The following is a 20860-nucleotide window of genomic DNA, read 5'->3' as shown; positions in this document are numbered from 1 at the left end:
AAATGAGCTGGGCGTGGTGGTGCACATCTGTAAGTCCAGCTACTCGGGAGGCTGAGGCAGGAGAATCACTTGAACCTGGGAGGCAGAGGTTGCAGTGAGCCGAGATCATGCCACTGCACTCCAGCCTGGGCAACAAGAGCGAAACTCCGTCTCAAAAAAAAAAAAAAAAGAAAAAGAAAAACAAAACAAAACTGCAGTGTCTCCCACAGAGTAGAGGCTGAGCACCTTGAGACAGGCCACGCCTGGCCACTAACCCTCCATCTCCCACTGTGGCGGCACTGAAAAGCCCGCTGTCCCTGCATGACCCACACTCAGGGTGCACTTCTGGACTTCTGCTTGGTTTAGTCCCACTACCGAGAGCCCGTAGTTCACCTCGTTTTCCATGGCCAGTGTTTATTCCTGCAAGGAACCATCTCATTCAGGAAGCTCCACTGTGAGAGACGTGCCCGCCCTGCTGCACTCCCTCCCAAGCAGGCCTTGTATCCTGCCATAGGGCATGGCAGAGACCATGGCCACAGCAGCTGAAACAGCCTATCACCCAGTACACGCTGCATCAACACCCTGCAATGAGTGTTTGAACTAGGCCCTCTATCTGTTGTTCATCTACACAACACCAGCTGCTCTGCACTCACAAATATTTACTAAGCCCTCATTCTGTGCAGGGTGCCACAGGAAGAGTGGAGAATGGGAAGCTGAGGGCAGACGCTTCAGGGGAAAACATCTGACTGAAAGGGAGGGGCGTGTTTGCACTTGGTGACCAGGCACTGCGAAGCCCTGGCACTCCCAGAGGGGTGTGTGGTGACAGCATCTGCCCCTAGATGTTAAGTTCTAGAAAGTAGGGCCTCATCTGTTCCGTTCACCTCTGTATTCTCAGTGCCAAACACAGAGCCTCACACATAACAGGCGCTCAACCGGCAGTTAGGGAGTGAATGAAATGTCACATGCTGCAAGGACTAAGAACCCAGGGAGGCATGGTCAGGGTTCTCCAGAGGAACAGAACCAGGAGTATACAGCAACAGGAGATGAACTTGGCCCATCTCGGTCCATTGTAACCCCTGCTGATGGCAGGTCTGGCATTAATGACCGACCCAGCCACTGCACTAACTAACATGTAGAAATGAGCTTCAGTCACATCTCCACCCAAAGCACAGAGCGTCAGTTACTCACGCTGCATTTCTACTCAGACCAAAGGTTGATCAACTGCAAATCAGCACCGCTAACGCAAACAGACAACATACACAAGCCCCATTCCAGGCAGGACCGCCCCACTCCCCACAACCACCAGAGACACGGGTTGCTGTTTGTAGCCATTCCCTATCACCAGGCTGATTCTGGCTATATCAGTGAGGAAGCAGCGTGTGTTCAGCTACCTGCAACTCAAGTTTGGGGAATGGACAGGCGGCCAGAAGTAGCGAGGCTTCTACAACCTGCTCCAATTCCTAGCCCAGCTTTTCTTTCATAGGTCAAGGGAAAATCACCACTGGAGATTTCTAGAGACCCACCATGAAGACCTAAAACATTAAAATAGAACCAAATGCAGACTATTTGACCCAGAATCTGTCAACCAATTGTTGGGTTTTTTTCTTGTTGTTGTTTTCGGTCCTGTAACATGCTTCCTGTTGAAATCTAGTTTGTAAAAAAGCAGTCTGTCTGGAGATTGACCTCACATATCAGTATATTAAGAGATTAGAAAACCAATACAAGGCACGATGGCTCATGTTTGTAATCCCAGCACTTGGGAGGCTGACGAGGGAGGATCACTTGAGCCCAGGAGTTGGAGACCTGTCTGGGCAACATAATGAGACCCTATTTCTACAAAAAATAAACGAATAGCCAGGCATGGTGGCGCACTCCTGTAGTCCCAGCTACTTGGGAGGCCGAGGTGGGAGGACTGCTTGAGCCCAGGAGTTACAGGCTGCAGTGAGCCATGATCGTGCCACTGCACTCCAGGCCAGGTGACAGAGTGAGACCTTGTCCCAAAAACATTGAGAAAGGAAGGAAAGAAACTCATTTGACCAGATGCTTCCCAAAGTTATTTGACCAGGGAGTTCCCCCATTTTCAGGGACATCCATGATGAGGTCTGAGAATGACGTTTCATGGACCACTGTGGACAACACTGGTGTGTGAAATGGGGGAGATTCTGAGCCTCTCCTCCTTGGACACAAGTCACCTCAAACAATGTGTGGGGTGCTCTGGCCCACCACATACTTCCTCTTTGGCCTCACCATGGCTTTCCGGGGCACTGTGCACCAAGTCCCACATGGTTACTGCTGAATTCAAAACCCTTCTCCCATCCAGCATCCTTTACACTGCGACCCTCCTCAGCTCACATGCCCAGACAGCACCCAGCCCGAGCCCAACAACTGTGATCCTGTGACGACCACAGATCTGGGCCAAGGAGAGTCCCCTGCTGCCCCTGGTCCCCCAGGAAAACAGCATGGGGAGATGGCCTGGCCAGAAACTGAAAGGAGTGAGCCCCTGCTGGCATCCAGGCCCACAGTGCTGGCTCTCCCTCCCGTCCCCTGCTACCCTCAACCCACTTGTGAGACTCAGATGCTAAATGGGACCAGCTGGGATTCCCCAGGATGGGGGCCAGTGTTCTGGTCCCGGTCTTTGCAGCCCCAGCAATGAGCACAGACAGGCTAAGAAGCAAGCCAGTCCCAGCACAGGAAGCTTGCCCATCTCTGCTCTCCTTCCCAGCTTCTACCAGATGTTGGGAACCCCTCAGACCTGCTCAGCCCGGCCCCTCAACCTCTACCCAGTCATCCTCATGTGGCTATGGCTGTCAGGGTGCTCACCCAGTTGAGCCTAGGAACCATTCCGCTAGGTGCACAGAAGTTGAAAAGATTCAATCCTAATATTTGCTCAGCAGTTCCACACATCCCAGCACCCACTGTGCACCAAGCACTGCGTCGGCCTCTGGAGACACGGCAGTGACACAGGGAGACATGTCCCTGTCTGGAGTGCCCATCACACCTTATCTGAACATATGACACAGGGGAGGCACAGGAGGCCCTGGGAACATAGAGCTGGGGCTTCCAACCCTGCGAGGCTGTGGAAGGGAGTGAATCAGGGAAGGCTGCTGGGAGAGGGGTTGTCTGGACAGAAGGACAAGCAGTATTTGGCCACGTGAACGGGAACAGGGAAGCACACAGCAGCAGAGTGAGGAGAGCTGGAGGAACCAGGTCAGGGTGGCACATGCAGTGGGCCTGGTACTGTGCTAGTGCTTGGGACATGCCTTGGGGACAGACTGGAAAACAGGCCAGCCTGGGGCAAGAAGAGCCAAGTGGAGGTGGTGGAGGGGTGGGGTGTGCAGGGGGCACCTCCACCCTTCCCTGGGGTCTGAGGTCTGCACATTTACACCTGTATGGGTCAGTGCAGAAGCTCCTAAGAGGGAAACTCCAATCAAATTGAAGCAGTTCCTACGATAGCTTTTTTGAGGAAAGGGCCAAAGATTGCTGCAATGAAGGGGGGGTCCCGGTGGAAGGCGGTCTCTTCCCCTGGAGGGATACAGTCTTCCTCCTGCCCCTAGAGGAACTGTTCTCCTTGCAGGGGGCAGTAGGTCTCTGAGGAGGTGGACCCTTCCTCTAAAGCAGGAATGACTGACCTAGGACCCAGATGGCTTGGGGGGGGTGTGTGCAAAGTCCATAAAACCCTCAGCCTGAATCCTGAAGTCACCTCCATAATTTGGTGGATAGCATCTTTTCTAGGGAAAGGGCCCAGATACTGCCTCTTCAAAGAGTAAGGAAGATGAAAGGAGGAGGGCGGTTTTCTTTCTTTCTTTTTTTTTTTTTTTGAGACGGAGTCTTGCTCTGTCGCCCAGGCTGGAGTGCAGTGGCCGGATCTCAGCTCACTGCAAGCTCCGCCTCCCGGGTTCACGCCATTCTCCTGCCTCAGCCTCCCGAGTAGCTGGGACTACAGGCGCCCGCCACCTCGCGCCCAGCTAGTTTTTTGTACTTTTTAGTAGAGACGGGGTTTCACCGTGTTAGCCAGGATGGTCTCGATCTCCTGACCTTGTGATCCGCCCGCCTCGGCCTCCCAAAGTGCTGGGATTACAGGCTTGAGCCACCGCGCCCGGCCAGGAGGGTGGTTTTCAACAGCCCACACGTGAGAGTTAAATAGCAGGCCTCCTGGTAGCACATCTACAAGCAGCCTCCAGGGACCAGGACTCAAAGGTTTTATCTGTATATTTTCTGCCAAGAGACTGGTGGCAAAACCTTGACAACAAAATGAATCCTGTGTCTATTTCAGAGGCAGCAAGGAGGGGAGAGGGAGCTATAGAGCCCGTTGGGACAGGGTGGGTGGCGGGGGCTTCCCAGATTTAAGGAAAGGGGTGAGGTCTCTGCAGCCTACTACAAGCAAGGAAAGGAGAAAGCAAGGAGCTGGCCTGGACCCCAGTGGTGGTCCAGGGTAGAAAAGTGACTTTCCCAACCCTCCAGGTGAACAAGGGTTGTAGAATCCTGTGCTACTTCTTAGACTTCTCCTAGCTTCTGCCATGTTACGCACAGCAAAGGCATCCACAAAGGGAGTCTCCCAGACGCGGGATGGTTTCATGTACGTGGCCAGCGTTCTTCGAGCAATTCTTTATGTGTTAGGTTTTATTTGCATCATGTTACCAAATCTTCACAACCACCTTAGGAGATGGCTTACACCAACATCCTTTCACAGGAAAGGAAACAGATAATCAGGTTAAGTGACCTGTCCGAGGGGGCCTGGGTCTTCTGGCCAGGTGGGCCGACTCTGAAGCCCGGGCCCACGCTCCTGACCGCCGCACTCCGCTCCACTGCTGGCCAAGTACTACATGTGCAAAACGGAAGAGTCACCTGGAACTCCAGTTTGCTTCCTCTCACCTTTTCTGCGCAGGCAGGCCTCAGAGCTACGACACATACACTCTTTCCTTTTGAGAAATGACAGCAGGAATAATGTAGCTATTCTGGATAAGCACCTACGGAGGAGCACGAACCAAACAAAGGGGCTAGTTATGAGTTCCCGGGTCAGTGCAAGGTTTCCCGCAGGTCAGGTGACCACCTGCCTCAGCCAACACAGCGTGTGATTACCCCATGGCCGATCCCTGACAAGACTGAAATCCTTTAAGGTTGTCGAGACAATATCAAAGACACATTCCAAGGCACACACTCAACGGTGACACAAGCTGCATTCTGTCTTCGTCTGTCAAATGTTCGACCCTGGAATGCTTTGCGTAATGTATTCAGAATCTAAGCTGACAACACGCACACCCTCGCCTCCGCCTCTCTCCTCTCCCATATAAACTTTCTTTCCTCACTGCTACAGAGAATAATTTACAAAGGCAAGGGCAGCCCTGCCTTGCAGTAAGCTTTGCCTCCCCACCGGCCCATGGCTGCCTCCAGCCTGTCGTGGAGGATCTCCCACTAAAACCAAATAGAAGAAACTACACAGGCCCGGGCAAACACATATAGGAGAGAATCTGGACTATCTTTGCTTTTCCTGTTTATTTCCCTCCTGACTGATGACTCCAACACCTGCCAAGAAACTGCCCTCATCTAGAAAGCGACTTAGAACTCCTCACCAAACTGTCAGCAAGGTACTTGTATAAAATTAGCTTTAATCCCGGGCTGATATGTCTTAATCTTCTTACCTGTGAAAAAAATATGGAAAGCATCTCGCCAACACAAATAACAGTCTATTAAAATGTGGCAGCTCCTGTAATCTGGTGACACGATCACAACCCTTCAAGTCATTTATATTTTTCAGAAATTATTATAAACAGTTCTGTGCCACAGCACAAAGGTAAATCCGTCACTGACGTGTCAGCTCTGTCCTCCGACTAATGCTCTGGTGAGGAATGGAACTGATCTCAAACATGCAGTTGCTAGGTGATGCCTCTGTGGATCTCTGTGCATAGCATGCTCAGGGTTCTCCAGCCTAGCTAGTGGAAGGTGGTAGAACCCTGGACGACTCAATTCTTTTCTCAATACTCCAATATATTTCTATAACTTTCAACTGGTCTCATGGAGATTACAGAGACACACTTTTTGGAGCTGATGATATCTTACATTTTATGTACTTCTTTTTGGAATGCTCATCTTCTTGGCATTACCTTCAACTACCAAACTCCAAGCCAATCTCCACCACTCTAATCTCACCACCAGATACTTACACTTCCAACAAGCACTGCAGGAGCAACAGGCATTTGTTAAAAGGCCTTTACTGGACTCCAGGTAGGTACTTTACATATCTAGTCTCATTTATCATAGCCACATCCCCATGACATCCTCCTCATATCCCACTCCACCCCATGAGGGCCAAGCCATATTCTGTCTTCTTTATTTCTACCTTTATCAGCCCTGCAGCCAAACCCTTCTAAGCCTCCACTCCTGCCCCATCCAGACCGTAAGCCCCTGGGGGCAGAACCTGTACTTCTGAACAGAAACTCCAGAAAGTTATACAAAGTCAGCAACTCTGCCTACAACTGTATGGATGGCTGGGCACAGTGGCTCATGCCTGTAATCCCAGCACATTGGAAGGCTGAGGCATGTGGATCACTTGAGGAAAACAGTTTGAGACCAGTCTGGGAAACATGGTGAAATCCTGTCTCTACCAAAAATACAAAAATTAGCTGGGCCTGGTGGGATATGTAATCCCAGCTACTCAGGAGGCTCAGACCCAAGCATCTCTTGAACCCGGGAGGTGAAGGTTGCAGTGAGCCGAGACAACACCACGGCCCTCCAGCCTGGGCGACAGAGTGAGACTCTGTCTCCAAAAAAAAAAAAAAAAAGAAAAAAGAAAAAACTGTATGGAGAGATGGAGGATCCAGCTTTAACGGCACTTTGCTGTTCTGCCACTCCGCCACTAGGTGGTGTGACACCAACACAGCTGAGGCAACACAAGTGGCTGAAGACTCGGGGAAAGTTCCAGCAGAGACAACAGAAATCCCCTCTCTCCACAGGAGCTTACGAGAAGGAAAGCCAAGAACTACAGAATTTATGCTGAGGCAGCAGAGCAAAATTGATGATACTGGAGAGCGCGGGCTCTGGTCTTTGTGAGCGTTCAAACCTGCCCTGGACACTTGTGGTTGGGATCCCAGACGAGACAATGTACCTCGGGCACAATGTCTTCATTTGCATATCAGGGCTGTTATTTCACCCCAGGCAGCTTCGGCAAGGATGAAATGAAATGATGCACACACCGTGTTTGGGGAAGTGGCTGGCACACAGGATGATTCCCCATTGGCACTGGTAGCATTATTATGCTTAGAAGATTGCAAACACATCGATGCCACCTTAAAGCATGGGCCTTGGATTCAAGGACAGCTGCCAGCGCCCGGCAATGACAAATGCGTTAGAGTCTGACCCCTTTTAAGGGGTGGAATGGTTGGATCCAAGAGCTGCCTGGACACCTAGGACACTCAAGGCAAACGCTCAGGTGCTCAGTATGCCTGAGCCCTTCTAAGGTCACAGGAAATGGACGGGATCTGAAGGCAGGCCGAGCCGAGTGGACAAGCCTTGCTCTCACCAGCAGGATCTACCAAGCACAGACTTGTGCTAAGTGCCGAGCTTGGCACTGGAAAGAGGAAAGAAATGGCAGACAAGGCCGCAGCTCTCTACTGGGAAAGAGAAAACAAACAAGTACCCGCTGTGTGCAGAGATAACTGGGTAATTCTGGAGCTGGGTGCCGCACAGAAAATACTGCAGGATGGTGGGAGAGAGTGAGTGAATGGGGAAGGCCTCGCTGAAGCTCACACATGAAGGGTGAGCAGGTATGAGCCAGGTGAAGGCAGGGGATCCCAGGCAGAGGGGACCCCAAGTCAAAGGTTCTAAGGAAAGGAAGAGCCTGGAGGCCCATGTTTGGAGGGGAGGAGGGCGGGAAGGGCTGGGTGGAGGATGGAGACGTTCAGCCTTGCTGGCCATGCTGAGGAATCTGGATTTATCCAGTGTAAAGGCTGGGGCCCAGGCCCTGAACTCTCAGGACCCACTGGCCATCACCATGAATGCTGCAAAACATCCTCTCTCCTCTAAGCAGAGGGTAACCGCCTGTTTTCTCACCCTCTCCCCCAGAGAAAGGCAAGTTCTCAAGGACCGTTTTCCACTCACGCTCTGCTCTCACAGATGCAACGCGGGAATTAATTCTGGGTAAACAAGTTCCCAAAATTCTCTGTGGCAAACCTGGGGGAGTTTAATTTAGCAAAGGCATTTTAAACTTACTGCAAAAGGCAAGGCCTGCCTTCTAAACATGTGTATGGAGTAACTACTACTGTCTCTAGAATTTCCTCCCTTTCTTTGAACACCATAAACAGTGACAGTGAAATGCCATGCCCTAAGTTTTCAGGGGAGAACGAGTGCCCATTACGTCGAGTTTATTGACTCACCAGGAAGGACAAGCATGAAGTCCTAGACTCCACGGCTGGAGCAGGCGCCCTGGCCCTAGCCGGCCCCAGCTGCCTCCACGGCCTCCGGCTTCCGCCGCTGTGAAATGGTGCAGCCAGGACTCAGGGCATCCCTGAAGGTTCTTTCCAGCCCTGACATTCTGTCAGGGCCTCACCCTGGACCAGAGGCAGTGTTAAAGGTCAAGCTTTTAAAAGACCGTTCTTCCTCAAGAGGGACATGATGTCCACGGAGGCCTACTTAGCTGCCAAAAGGCCAGAATGGAAAAAGAAGGTTGGGAGGAGGCGTCTTAAACTCTAGCTGGCCATTCATTTATTCCTGGGTAGGTTCCTTTGATCCTGTGGACCAGTGGTTCTCACCCAGGAATAACGTCATCTCCCTGGGGACACTGGTCAGTCTGGAGACATTGTGGTTGTCATGTTTGTGGGGGTGGGGAGGAAACGGTTACAGATATCTAGTGGATGGAGACCAAAGATGCTAACCAACATCCTTGGAGGCTCAGAACAGTGCCCTGCTACCAAATGACCCAAGCCCAAATGTCAACCGAGCTGAGGGTAAGACACCTTGCATTAATCTTGGGCAAAAACATTGAGCTGTATCTCTAACTCACATTATACACCAAAATAAATCCCCCATAGATTAGATGGCACAAACCAGGGTGACCCCTCACCCCGGCTTCTGGGATTCATCTCCTCTCTCCCTCCCCACTCAGACTGTGGCTTTAAATGTGTACAGGGTCCTAGGACCTCAGTAGGTTAGATAACTATGGAGCATAAAGTCTCTTGGGTGTCAGTGAAATCCCGTAACCCAATGTTCTCAAGTGGGGGCAATTCTGCCACTAAGGGGACACTGGACCAGTGTCTGGAGACCTTTTATCTTCTCATGACTGGGAGTGGATGGGTGGGATGAGTGGGTGTTATGACATCACATGAGTAGAGGCTAGAGGGGTTGCCCAACATCCTCCAATGCACAAGATGGCCACCACCAGCCCCAATGTCAAGAATACTGAGGTGGAAAAACCCTGCCATAACTCACAGGGTGCTTTCTCTCTACGCAGGCATCCAATTAGGAGAATCGCAGCTGGCAGTAACTGACATGTACCTCTACATTCCAGCGGGTCAATTACCAGAAGTATATTCTCTCTCATACCACAATCCTCAGACTTGCATATCATCGTTCCCATTTTACAGATGCAGGAGCTAAGGTCAGACAACTTGCCCATGGTTCTAGGGCAGAAGGCAAGATACAAACCAATGACAGCCAATCCAGGTGCTTCCAACTGTGCCACAAGTTGCCAACGGGAACCTGCTGGTCAGCCTCAGGTTAGAATTCTCCCGATGTTGGCGAGGCAGCAGAGAAACCTGCACTGTGCACTGTGGCTCTGCTAGCACATGGCAGTGGTTCTGAAATTTCCTGGGCTTGGGACCCCTTTCCATGATTGTCAATGACCGAACATCCCCAAGAGCTTTTGGAAATGTGGAATGTAACTACTATTGATGCCATATTAGAAATCAAACCTAAGATAATTTCAAAATATTTAAGATTATAATAAACTCCAGAAAAGTTTAGCTAAATAACATATTTTTACGAAAAATAAATATTTTTAAAAAATCAGTGAGAAGAGTGGCATTATTTTACATTTTGACAAATCTCTTTAACGTCTGGCTTAATAGAAGATAGCTGAATTCTCTCTCTCTTTCTTTTTTATTAAAGAAGGGGACCCTGTTATGTTGCCCAGGCTGGCTTTGAACTCCTGGGCTCAAGAGATCCTCTGCCTCAGCCTTCCAAGTAGCTGGAACTGCAGGTGTGTGCCACTGTGCCTAGCCTGAATTCTCTTATCTGTTTCTGTAGTTCATCTGTTGGTATATCACACATCCAATAACCTCTGGAAAAAAAACTCCACTGTCCATTTTCAAGTGAATGAGAGTGGAAAAAAAGGACAGATAATGTCTTTGTGTCGTTATGAAATAGTTTTGAACTCGTAGTCCCCTTGAAAAGATCTTGGGGGCTGCAGGGCCCTGGACCATCTTTGAGAACCACTGCCATGTGCTCTCCGAGTTCTAGCATTCCAAGGACACTAAATCCTGAATTAATTACAGACCATGAGGTGCTTTATGCTAAGGTTCTAGCTAACGAGCATTCTAAGGGAAGAGGATGCAGAGTCTAGGAGTCTGTATAACAGGGTTGAAACCCAAATACTAACCAAGGTCACGGGCACAGGAACAGAAGGAAGTGGGCCAGGCCCCAAGCAACATGGCGGAGACCACAGTATCCAATCTAATCTATCCACAGGCGCAGCTGTTCCTTAGCGCTGACAAATCACTGCTGTGTAAGAACGCAGGCCAAGGGTGGTTGCTGTTTTCTGAGAAATTAGAAATACGATTTTTCCCCCTCTGAAATCTCAGAATTTTAAGTGTTGGCTCCTAATTACAAACAAAAACCTAAATGGGCCAAATGAAATACGTCTGCTTGCCCTTCAAGCAAGTTTGCAACTTCTGCCTGTGGTTTTCAACTCTGGCTTCATGTTGTTAAACATCTGTGGAGCTCTTTAAAACCACAGACACCCTGGAACTACTGGAACTATCTCCAATGGTGCAGCCCAGGCAGCAGTTTTGACTTTCCCTGACAACCTCCTTAAACAAGCATGAAACCCATCCGGGACTGAGATCCACAGCTAGTGCTGTGTGGCAGCTCTAAGTGCCAAGACTACCAAGGAGGAAGCAAACTATGGACATGTGGAAGGTGGTGGTGAGGAGCTTTACCCGGAAGTCCCAGGCCACGTTATTCTCTATTGCGTAGGGGAGAGTCAAACAGAACACCACTCCACCAGGACCCCTTAAAACAGAAAACACCACTAGACCCTGAATAGATAATGATGCAAGCCCAGCTGCCTCACGATTGCTTCATAGTACCATGGAGAGCTACCAAATGCCCAGCCAAGCCAATACCAGCCATCTCTGCAGTTCTGTGGTTCTCTGTTAAGTTTTCACGAAGGGCACTCTCTTCTCAGAGTCCTCAAATGTATCTCAACCTTCCTCAAACGGCCCTCATCTCCCACTATACTCAGGCCTATTCACTGTCTGAACTCCCTTAGGAGGCCAGAATTCAATCCCCCTTCTCCACCCCAAACTCCTCCAAATGCCACTCGAAGCTCACCCCATTCCTGTTGCCTCTGCTCACTCCAACCACCTCAGAGGAGGAGCACACACCAGACCCAGGTTGACCCTAACACCTAATGAATGCGCAAGGGTGCTGGGAAAATCCCATTTTCTGGTAAACGGAAAGGCAGCCTGAAGACTTGTTTGAAACGTTTTGCAGAAGTCCAGTGAGGGCTTTTCTGTCTATACGCAGGACCCTGGGCAAAATGGAAAGTCTCTTCAAAGTGTATAAAAGATTTTGCAGCGTGGACACCCCTCAGGTACCATCAGGGCCCTTCTGCTACAGATACAGGAGGCACAGTGGAGGTGAAAACACACATTCTGCTCTCAGCAAAAATCCCAGAATCAGTTTTTTTTTTTATCACAGATTCATGAGAAATTTTCCAAAAGTTGTTTAGGATAGGTTCCAACTATTTCAGTTCTAGCTAACCAATAAAAATTCAGCTGCATCTCATCCTCTCAGGGGCTAGGTTTTAAGTCAACAAGGTGCAAACTGAGAGAAGCCAAACCACCCTCGAAAATCTCTCAACTCTATACCTGGTCAGGCTTTTAAATCAGTGGTTCTCAACTGAAAGCAATTCTGTCCCCCCGGGGGACACTGGTGATGTCTGGAGACACCTCCGTTGTCATGACTGGTAAGGGTGAGGAGGGGGATATGCTACTAGCATTTGGCAGGGTAGAGGCCAGGGATCCTGATTAAGATCCTACAGTGCACAGGGCAGTCGCCCACAACAGAGAAATGCCTGGCCCCAGATGTCTGTAGTGCTGAGGCTGGGATCCCTGGGATCACTAAGTGACAGGCAGGACAGAACTTAGGAGGACCCAGAGCCCAGGCCCTGCTGGTCTCCGGCCAGGGGCTCAGTCCACAGCCAACTCTGAGTGGGGCAGGTTCACCTACACAATGGAGACTTTGTTGAGCCCTTAAGCTGAATGTGTCTAGAGCAGAGTGCACTGTAGTAAAAACAGCAACCTGAGTGTTTATTACCATGAGCAGAGATTGGTGCTAAATACTGGATGTGCATTAATTCCTTCAGTGCTCACAGCAACCACGAGGTGAGTATGGTTATCATTATTCCCATTTTATTGGTGTGGAAACAGGGGCTCAAAGAGGTTAAGAAATTTGCCCCAAATGACTCAGAGTGGACAGCAGAGTTAAAACACAAACCCAGTTCTCTATAAGGACCGAAGCCTGTGTCCCCACCATCAATACCAGTGAGTCTCTCATCTGGCGGCGATTCTGCAACCTCCCCACCCCCACTCCCCAGGGGCTATGTCAGGAGACTTTTTCTGTTGTCATGATGACCTCGGGAGTGAGGGGAGGCGTGTGCTACTGGCATCTAGTGAGTAGGTTCAAGGATGCTACCGTGCTGCTAAACATCCTGCAATGCACAGGACAGCCCCCCTCCCGCCAACAGAGAATGATCAAAACGTCAGCTGCACCAAACAAAGGTGACAGCCCTGCTTCACACGGCCTCCCGGGTTTCCACCACACATAGTCCACAGGCCAACAGGGCCTTTCATGTCAGGATCTAGAGTCCAAGATTCCCTGGAGTTCAAATGTGCTTTGCTCATCCTCCTCCCAGTCTTCCTTACCTTTGCCAGGGAAAAAACTCTGCTTTCAAATCCTGATGCTGCCTACAATGCAGAATAACCCCAGAGACAGGATAAGTAATGAGTCTGGAAGGTATCAATGGGGAAATGCCAAGCAGGGGAGACTTATCCCTGGATGCAAGGGTGAAACACGCACACACACACTCTGAGAGGAAAAGCACTCAGGTGGACTTTAAAAGTCACAGACCACAGGAAGGGCTGTGAGAGTTGTCACCATCCATAAGGCAATCACCATGGTGACGAGATCCAACAAGATGCTTTACACAACAGAAAACATTTCCTCATATACAAGCAGAGGACACCTACCCTCTACTACTCAAACCAGCAGGTCTCAACCCTGGCTACGCATGAGAATCACCCGTGCTGCTACCTACACAGAGGCCCAGGGCCCATCCAACACCACAGAGAATCGGAATCTGCAGGGCGTGGGGACTGAGCATCTGTGGCTTCAGGAAAGCTCCCCAGGTGATACTGATGCCCAGCCGTGTGGACAGCCACTGCTTAACCTGACACAGAGGTGGGACTGGCCCAGAGAAGTGAGACGGCAAATGGATGGAGGAGGGACTTGGTGTGAGGGTGGAGCAACTTAAGATCTCAGTCTGGAAAGACAGAAGCCAAGAGGGCATTTGACTAGAGCTTAAACAGCAAGAGCAAACACATGACCATGGGGCAGTCCCTAAAACTTCAAAAGGCGCAGGCAAGGAGGCCCCACTTTACACAGTGAATACGAAATTAAACATCCTGGCAGGCTGTACAAGCCAAAACCAGAAATGGAGTGTTCAAGAAACACAATGACTGATTAAAGGACCGCAGGGATATGTGAGGCACAAAGTCCACCAAGGTTTGATTTTCTCAGGACAGTGATCCCAGAACTAGCGTCAGGGACAACGTGGTGCTAGGTGAGTGTGGCATTTACTAGGGAAAAAAAGTGAAGTTCAAAACATTCCATTTCTCTCTTCGGCCCTTACCAGTTCAACTATGCCATTTACAACCAACAGCTCACGTGTACCGCATATGCTAGAAATAGTATCCCCTGGAAAAGGGCAATCCATAATTTCCCCTTTGTGCTCAAATGTATTCCTCACAACAGGGTCCTCACTGGTGAATTCATTCATTCATTCATTCATTCTTCATTCATTCATTCAACCAATATTTCTTGTATACCTACTCTGTGCCAGGCACCGTTCTAGATGCAAGGGGGCAATCAGTGATCATGATATAAAAATCCCTGACCTCATGGAGCTTACACGAGGCAAACATGCAAGTAACATCTAGCATGCTGGATTGTTAAGAGCTGTACAGGAAAATCAAGCTGGGTGAACGGAATAGAAAACATGGATATAATTTGAAATAGGTGGCCAGAGAAGCTCTCATTAATAAAGTAACATATGAGTAAAAACCAGAAGAAGTGAGCCACGGGGGTATCTGGGGGAAAACTGTTTCAGTTAGAGGAATCAGTAGGAGAAAAGGTTAAAAGCCGGGAGTGTATGGAACATTCAAGGAAAACTGAAAAAGCCAAAGTAGTTAGCACAGAGCAAGTCAGCGGAGAGTGGCGAGAGAGAAGGACAGGGAGGTACTGGGGCCCACTGTGGGTTGAGAAGTTTTCAGATGGGTGAGGGTGGAGGGAACAGGGGCCCAAGCATTGACAGTCTTGGTGGGGAGAAGTGGTGGTCCCCCTTTGGAAATAATTTTAAGGTAGAAATGACAGAATTTGCTGTGGAGTATGAGAAAGAGGGAAACCAGGGATGACTTCAAGGTTTGGGGCCTGAGGAATTCAAAGAATGGACCTGCCTAACTACAATGGGTGAAAGACCATGGGATGGGTGGGTGTGGTGGAGATAAGGATTTTTGTTTTGGAAATGCTCTAGACTTGCCTATGACACATCCAAATGGAGATGTCGAAATGTGACGCTGGACATGAGTCCTGAGTTCAAGAAACTATATGGGCTCAGGATGTAAATACATAAAACATGTCATATTGATTCTCACTTACCCAGTCCCTCTGTAACTAGATTTCATGAGTTGGAACGCTGCAACCCTCCACGGGCTCCTTTATCTTAAAAAAAGAGATGTAGCAGCTGGGCGCAGTGGCTCACGCCTGTAATTCCAGCACTTTGGGAGGTCAAGGCGGGTGGATCACGAGGTCAGGAGATCAAGACCATCCTGGCCAACATGGTGAAATCCCATCTCTACTAAAAATACAAAAATTAGCTGGGTGTGGTGGCGTGCGCCTGTAATCCCAGATACTCGGGAGGCTGAGGCAGGAGAATCGCTTGAACCCGGGAGGCGGAGATTGCAGTGAGCCAAGATCACACCACTGCACAGCCTGGCAACAGGGCGAGACTCCGTCTCAAAAAATAAAATAGAATAAAATGGCCAAGAATCAGGGAGTCCACCTGTGCTGCTTCCTGTACAGATGCCCAGCGCCCGCCCAACACCACACAGAATCAGAATCTTTAAAAGTCCGAGACCCCGTGGTCTGGCATCTGAAGCCAGGCCACCTTGGTTCACATCTCTGCTTCTTCCCAGCTGTGTGACATGCCTTGGATAAGCGACGTAACCAGGCTGACTCAGTTTCCTCATCAAGTATTGGGGCTAACAGTATCTATACCTCCTACCAGGGAAAACAGTATGTCAAGACTTTGCACCTTAACTGGTATTACCCTAAATGCTCCACAAGACCGAGCACTTCCTATCATAATTCATTCATTCGTGCAATTCGGTATGGAAAACTCTCCAGCCACAGGGAGCACCGGATGAGGGAATCAGGGCCAGACAGGTAGAGAGACTGCCTGCATTTGTGCAACTAGAAAAGGGGGGAGCTAAAAATAGGCCTCAGAAGTCCTGAAGCTACAGCCATGGCAACACGACTGTGGATGGAAGCAGACATCAGCCTTACGGTGCCTTCTCGGAGGATCTGGAAGTGTAACCTTGTCAAAAACATTCAGGTGGGCTGTCAGCGCTCCACAGAGGAGGGATTCGCACGGTCTCTGTGTGGAAGCGCAGCAAAAAGGGCCAAAAAGCAGCCAGGGCTTTCGGCGGCCCAGATCCTGCGGCGGGGCCTAAATGAGGGGGAGATGAGGCGCCCCGAAGGATCTGGGGGGAACTGGCGGGAAGTGGGGGCCGAAGTTCGGGGCGGGGACGTGGTGAAAACGGCCTGGGCTTCCTCCGGCCGCGGTGTGCGGCTGGTCCGCGGAGGACGAGGGCCTCACGGGCTCAGGAGATAGGCAGCCAGGCCGGGGAAGGGGAGATGCCGGGTGGCGGAGGACGAGGGGGCGGGGAGGGAGCGTGGCGCGCTCCGGGCCACGACCAGGCCCCAAGGTCTATTTACATCTGTGGCCGAAGCACTGGGGCCGCTCCTCCCGCCCCCTTCAGCCCTGAGCTTGGCTGAGACGCAGAGGCCCCTTAAGGCTGCGATCTCGACGCCCTCCCGGCTCGTCTAGCCAGACGGCTGCAGGGGCCGGGGCTGCCGGGAGTGATGGGCCGGGCCGGTGAGCCCGGCCTGAGGGGAGGCAATGGGGGACGGCTGCAGGGCCCGCCAGGGCGCTAGCCTGAAGCGGACGAAACCCTTGCACTCTGCGGTGTTCTCCCCACGGGCTTGTGGCCTCTGGTCCTCCCGCCGCCCGTTCCCCGGCCGCCAGCCGGTCCCCGACGGCGCCTCCCCTACCTTCGTTCGCCAGGTCCGCCATTTTACTTCCTTAAGCCCTCCCACAAGGCCCCGCGCCGGCCCAGGCTCGCCTGCTTTCTGCCAGAAACTCCCGCGCGTGCGCACTGAACAAGCCTACTCCCTGTGAGGCGGCCAACTCGCGCCTGCGCGCTGAGCGCCGCGCGGAGGCGAGCCCCAGATCGCCTGCCGGGCCAAGCCGCCTGCCCTGCGGAGCCGCGTTCCCAACACACGCCTGCGCACGAGCCGTCTCCCGCCTCCGTTTCCCGCCGACTGAGGGGGCGGGGACAGGGCCGGGAAGGGCACATGCGCAGTGGCAGCGACTAAGGTTTAGTGAGGCGGCACCGCGCGGCGCTAGGCGGGTCTTGAGGCTCTCGTTTTTCCCGCTCGTTTTCCGGGGATCCCCCGCGGTGGGACAGTGAGCAGTTCAGGGCGCCGCAACCGAGGCCTTCCTCCAGGTAAACCCCCGGGCCTGCGGCGGCTTCCCACACGCGCGGGCGGGAGACGCGTTACCTCCTGCCTCAGTTTACCCGCCTTAGGAGCCGTTACGTTCAGACAACGCTTTCCTGAAACCACGGGGGAAGTGGCGAGAGGGCGCGGGGTGCTTGGGATTGGGGGGGAATCAGAGCTTATCAGCGGGGGCGGGGGGTCGTGGTCAGGCGCGAGGAGGGGGCGCAGCCCTGGGACCCAGGTGCTGACGGGGGACGGGGGAGGACCCGGCGCGTGGGACTCGACCCCTCGGAGCCACGAGAATCAACTTCACAAGCTCATGGGAGGGGGTTGGAGCCCGCGCGCCTCCAGGTTCCCCATCTGGAAAATGGGACCATCAGCCTCACTCGCAAGGCTCATGGGAGGGTCCCGGACAGCCTGGAGTTGTTTTCTACTCACCTGCTATGAATCTCTCAGCAAATCCTTCGGACTTGGCCTTGCCTCCAAAATACAGCCCAGATCCACGCATTCTCCCCAGCCAGGCTGTCACCACCCTAGGCCACATCGTCCATATCTGTCTCATGGAAGACTTGGACAGTCTCATGGAAGACTTGGACAGCCGCCTCTCTGCCGTCCTTTGCTGCATTCTTTGGAAGCCCCAGGCTCTGTTCTGCTCATGGCCGCAGGCTGAGGAGTCTTTTAAAAACATAATCAGCCAGATGCGGTAGCTCACCCCTGTAATCCCAGCACTGTGGGAGGCCCAGGTGGGAGGATCTCTTGAGCTCAGTTCAAAACCAGCCTAGAAAACAGAGCAAGACCCCATCTCTACAAAAACACAAAAATTACCCGGGTGTGGTGGTGCAGGCCGGTTACTCGGGAGGCTGAGGCAGGAGGATCACATGAGCCCAGGAGGTTGAGGCTGCAGTGAGCTGTGACAGTGCCACTGCCACTGCCACCATCCTAGGGACAGAGCAAGAACCCTCCCATATATATAGACATAAATACTTTGTTTTTATCTACATACATATATACACACACAGATATATACATACATATGTGTGTATATGTGTGTGTGTGTGTATATATATACACATAGACTGAAAAGAGAAATATCGAGGCCACTCAGTGCTTCCAGAGGGCTCTCAGCTGAACTTGGAATATCCTAAACCTTTTATTCAGGCTTATGAAGTCCCCTGAACTTGGCTCCCACACCCCACTTTGTTTCCCCTTGCTCTTTGCTGTTCAGCCACGTGGGTCTTTCCATCCTTGGAGCACAAGCTCATTCCAGCCTAAGGGCCTTTGTACTTGCTGATCTCTCTGCCTGGGACCTTGTATTTCAGGTCTTACCTAGGTTTGAGTCCCAGCTCTACTTTTTTGAGTATGATCTAAAAGAGAGTGAGGAGTACTACAATCTGTGGTCCAGATATAGCCTATGAACTAAAAATGGTTCCTCCCTCCCTCCCCTTGTTCCCTCCCTCCCTTTCCTTCCCTTCCCTTTTATTTATTTTGGAGTCTCTGTTGCCCACGCTGGAGTGCAGTGGTACAATTTCAACTCACTGCAACCTCCGCCTCCCGGGTTCAAGTGATTCTTCTGCCTCAGCCTCCTGAGTAGCTGGGATTACAGCCGTGTGCCGCTATACCCAGCTAATTTTTGTGTTTTTTGTAGAGACAGGGTTTCACCAGGCTGCTCTCGAACTCCTGACCTCAGGTGCTTCACCCACCTTGGCCTCCCAAAGTGCTGGGATTACAGGCATGAGCCACCGCACCCTCTGATTTTTTACATTTTTAGCTGGTTGGGAAAAAAAATACCAAAAGAAGAATATCTCTTGATGTGAAAATGGTGTGAAATTTACATTTCAGTGTCTGTAAATAAAGTTTCATTTGAAAACAGCCATGCTTACTCATTTATATATTATCTCTGGCTACTGTTGAGCTATTTACATGGTTGTTATACTTTTCTGAACAGCCAGTGGGATGTGGTAAATATTTAACAACAGCTTCTCTGGAGGAGAATGTTTTTGTTAGTATGTATTTATGTGTGTGTATATAGTTTATTGTAAATTTTACTGATTTTTCTATCACTTCCTTAACACCACAAGACAATTAATAAAACAAATTGAACCCTGATTTGTAGCGTCTGCTGATTTTCTTGGTGTAAATACTTCAGCCATGGCCTATATTAAGTTACTAATGTGATATCACTAATACCAGAGTCCCACTCTGTTGCCCAGGCAGGAGTGCAGCGGTGTGATCATTACTCACTGCAGCCTCCAATTCCCACACTCAAGCAACCCACCTGCCTCGGTATCCCAAAGTGGGGGTATTACAGGCATGAGCCTCTTTGGGAGGCTGAGGCAGGTGGATCACCTGAGATCAGGAGTTCAAGACCATCATGGCCAATGTGGTGAAACCCCTTCTCTGCTAAAAATACAAAAATTAGCTGGGTATGGTGGCGGGCACCTGTAATCCCAGCTACTCGGGAGGCTGAGGCAGGAGAATCACTTGAATGTGGGAGACAGTGGCTGGAGTGAGCCGAGATCACACCACTGCACTCCAGCCTGGGCAACACAGTGAGACTGTGTCTCAAAACAAAAACAAACACATAAAAACCGCAAAGAAATTCTCTAAGAGTAGCTCGAATGTCAGTCCCCCTGGTCACCCACAGTGTGTAGAACTCAGGTCATCTGTCATTCCTAGGGTGTTGGTCTCATTTTCAGGTTTCCCCAAACTTCTCTTGGGTAGGTCTTCTCAGCCTTTACCATATCTGAACGGTGTGACCTTTAATGAACTTGATACTTTTCTTTTGGTTTAAATTTTCATTAAATAGATACTTTGTATCACCATTTAAAAGAGAAAACCACTAAGCCATGAGTAGACCATTGCAAATGCAAACATGAAAATGAAACAATGTTTTCAAATTCAAAGTAGATACTGTTGCCTGCCAAGGTGTTGGGACTGCTTTCTCCTTGACACAAAGGGAGATTAGCAAAGTGTTAGAGTGTTATTGAAGAGGCTTTAGCACTTGGCGGGAACTTTCTTCTTGAAGTGATGAGAAGGAGTGAAGAGAATTGAAAACGGGCTAACATAATCTATGTGATTCATTATCGTTTCACACCATGTCTACACGTCGCCTAAAGTCAGGTCACACATCACATTCATCCCACACTTTGGGAAACTCGCAGCACGGTTTCATCACTTGCTAAATATTATCCTGTCATGGCTTTTCAGGGGACACTGAGACACGCAAAACCTGTCAGGTCGATGAGTCAAGGACATTTCCAGTGGTTTCGCAAGCCTCCTCCAAGTGTTGATGGCTGCCAGCTTTCCTTATCTGGCCTCTGGTAGCAAATTAACTTAGTCAACATTCACTTACACAAATATTTCTCAATTGCCTACTGTGGTAGCTTTAAAATATGGCCCCAAATTCGTTGACCCTTTTCCCAGCAAGAGAGGAGGGTGCTCCCTTCCCTTGAATGTAGGTGGGCTTGCTGATCAGTAGAGCACAGAAGAAATGACACCATGTAACTGACGAGGCTAGGGCATAACGGACAGAGATGCAGCTTCTGCAGCATTGCTGGAACAGTCTCTCTGAAAGCTTTTGGCCACCATGTAAGCAGTCCAATTGCCCTGCAGC

General features: G+C 50.6%; 1 protein-coding gene and 1 long non-coding RNA gene across 12 annotated transcripts in view; one reads left to right on the top strand and one right to left on the bottom strand.

The window, feature by feature from the left end:
* The window catches only part of RANBP3 (RAN binding protein 3), a 64329-nt gene extending 47285 nt beyond the window's left edge, over positions 1–17044 (bottom strand). For 4 of the 11 annotated variants that reach the window (XM_033198312.1, XM_033198313.1, XM_033198314.1 and 1 more), the window contains exon 1: positions 16801–17035. In XM_033198312.1, the coding sequence (XP_033054203.1) occupies positions 16801–16822 (22 nt within the window). In that variant the 5' untranslated portion in view covers positions 16823–17035. Of the gene's footprint in view, positions 1–16800 lie in introns of all 11 variants that reach the window. The other 7 variants (XM_033198318.1, XM_033198319.1, XM_033198322.1 and 4 more) reach the window with 5 other exon arrangements.
* A 76-nt stretch (positions 17045–17120) lies between these two features.
* On the top strand, positions 17121–19116 carry LOC117075724. The gene is made up of 2 exons (XR_004434093.1): positions 17121–17255; positions 18893–19116. It is a non-coding gene; the product is annotated as an uncharacterized LOC117075724 (long non-coding RNA).
* The last annotated feature ends 1744 nt before the right edge of the window (positions 19117–20860 follow it).

Source organism: Trachypithecus francoisi, unplaced genomic scaffold (assembly GCF_009764315.1).
Source record: "Trachypithecus francoisi isolate TF-2019V2 unplaced genomic scaffold, Tfra_2.0 Lachesis_group5, whole genome shotgun sequence".
NCBI lineage: Eukaryota > Metazoa > Chordata > Mammalia > Primates > Cercopithecidae > Trachypithecus > Trachypithecus francoisi.
This window is presented reverse-complemented; position numbering and strand designations above follow the sequence as displayed.